General features: G+C 31.0%; 1 protein-coding gene across 1 annotated transcript in view; it reads right to left on the bottom strand.

The window, feature by feature from the left end:
- The window catches only part of GDAP2 (ganglioside induced differentiation associated protein 2), a 138,555-nt gene that overhangs the window by 40,595 nt on the left and 96,684 nt on the right, over positions 1 to 1,276 (bottom strand). Inside the window, exon 8 of the mRNA XM_012643423.1 lies at positions 790 to 933. Within this exon, the coding sequence (XP_012498877.1) occupies positions 790 to 933 (144 nt within the window). The remainder of the gene's footprint in view (positions 1 to 789; positions 934 to 1,276) is intronic.

A 1,276-nucleotide genomic window follows, 5' to 3' on the forward strand; every position in this document is an offset into this window, starting at 1 on the left:
TGGGTAATGAAAGCTTTAATATTCCCAGTTAAGATGAGATTTAATGGGAGGAGTAAGATAGTTGGAAATTTATGGTAATTCTCCTTTTTTGTACCCTTATTGTAAAATTGGGCTTTTCAATGTAATCCACATTATGAAGCTACAAATAACTAAATAGCAAATAAGAGGGAAAAGTGCCTTTTTTATTTAGGAAATATATTAATGAGAAAAAATTTAAAGCATTACATTTGATCTTTGCTGTAGTAGAGTGTCATACATTTTCTGGTTAAAATTTTCATTATCACTTCCAGGGAAATATAGTTTAATGAAAATAATTTTCTAGCTCTAAGTCAGTAGCCTGGGTTCAAGTCCAAATTCTGCATTTACTTTTGTAAGACTTTGGATAACATACTTCATCTTTCAGAATGTCAATATTCTCCTATCTTTCAAATGTAGATATAATATCTTTTCTAACAAACATCATATAAATAGAAGTTATTCTATACATAACAATTGGTTGTATATAAAAATATTGACCTCAAATTATACACAATTGGTTGTGTATAAAATATTGACCTCAAACCTTTTCCAAGGTGTTTAAAAGCGGGGGAAAGTTTTCATATGAATTTATGTTAATACAAAGTAAGTATGAGTTAAGGAGGGCCTCTTATGTTTAAAATATCTAATCTATGTATGATAAAAATCTTTGTTATTTGAAATATCCTTTCACAGAATATATAGCAATGGTTTCTATTGCTTAATCTTAAAAAAGAAAGAAGTTATTTCCCCTTCATAATTTGCAAAAATAACTAACTTGACATCAACAACATCGTAGAGTTTCTTCAGGAAGTCAGAGTCCAGGTGATTGTATTCACTGGTCAGTGTGTGAAAATATACTAAGACATATTCCTTCACAGCAATGTGATCCATCACGTGGATAAAATATAAGATAGCCTAAAAAAAAAAAGAAAAGAGGAGGAAAGATCATTTTGCATAGTAGGCTATTTTATAGAGGCCAAGACAAAGTAAAACCCAGAGGAGTAATCTAATCTATGTCCTAGTCATTACAGATGGACATCTCAGACTGATAAGTAACAATTCTCTTTAAAAAGATCTTCAGGAAAGTGAATCAGCCCAGTGTTTAGTAATTCTCATAAATGCGACAGTACAATCCCTTTCTGTCTTGTTCTAAGTGACAGAGGAGAACAATCAGTCTCTATCCTCTAAAATAACTCTTCATATACTGGAAAGAGTTCTTGGGTCAACTACCAGGTTTCCCTTCTCTAGGATAATGATA

Source organism: Propithecus coquereli, unplaced genomic scaffold (genome assembly GCF_000956105.1).
Source record: "Propithecus coquereli isolate 6110/MARCELLA unplaced genomic scaffold, Pcoq_1.0 Scaffold197, whole genome shotgun sequence".
NCBI lineage: Eukaryota > Metazoa > Chordata > Mammalia > Primates > Indriidae > Propithecus > Propithecus coquereli.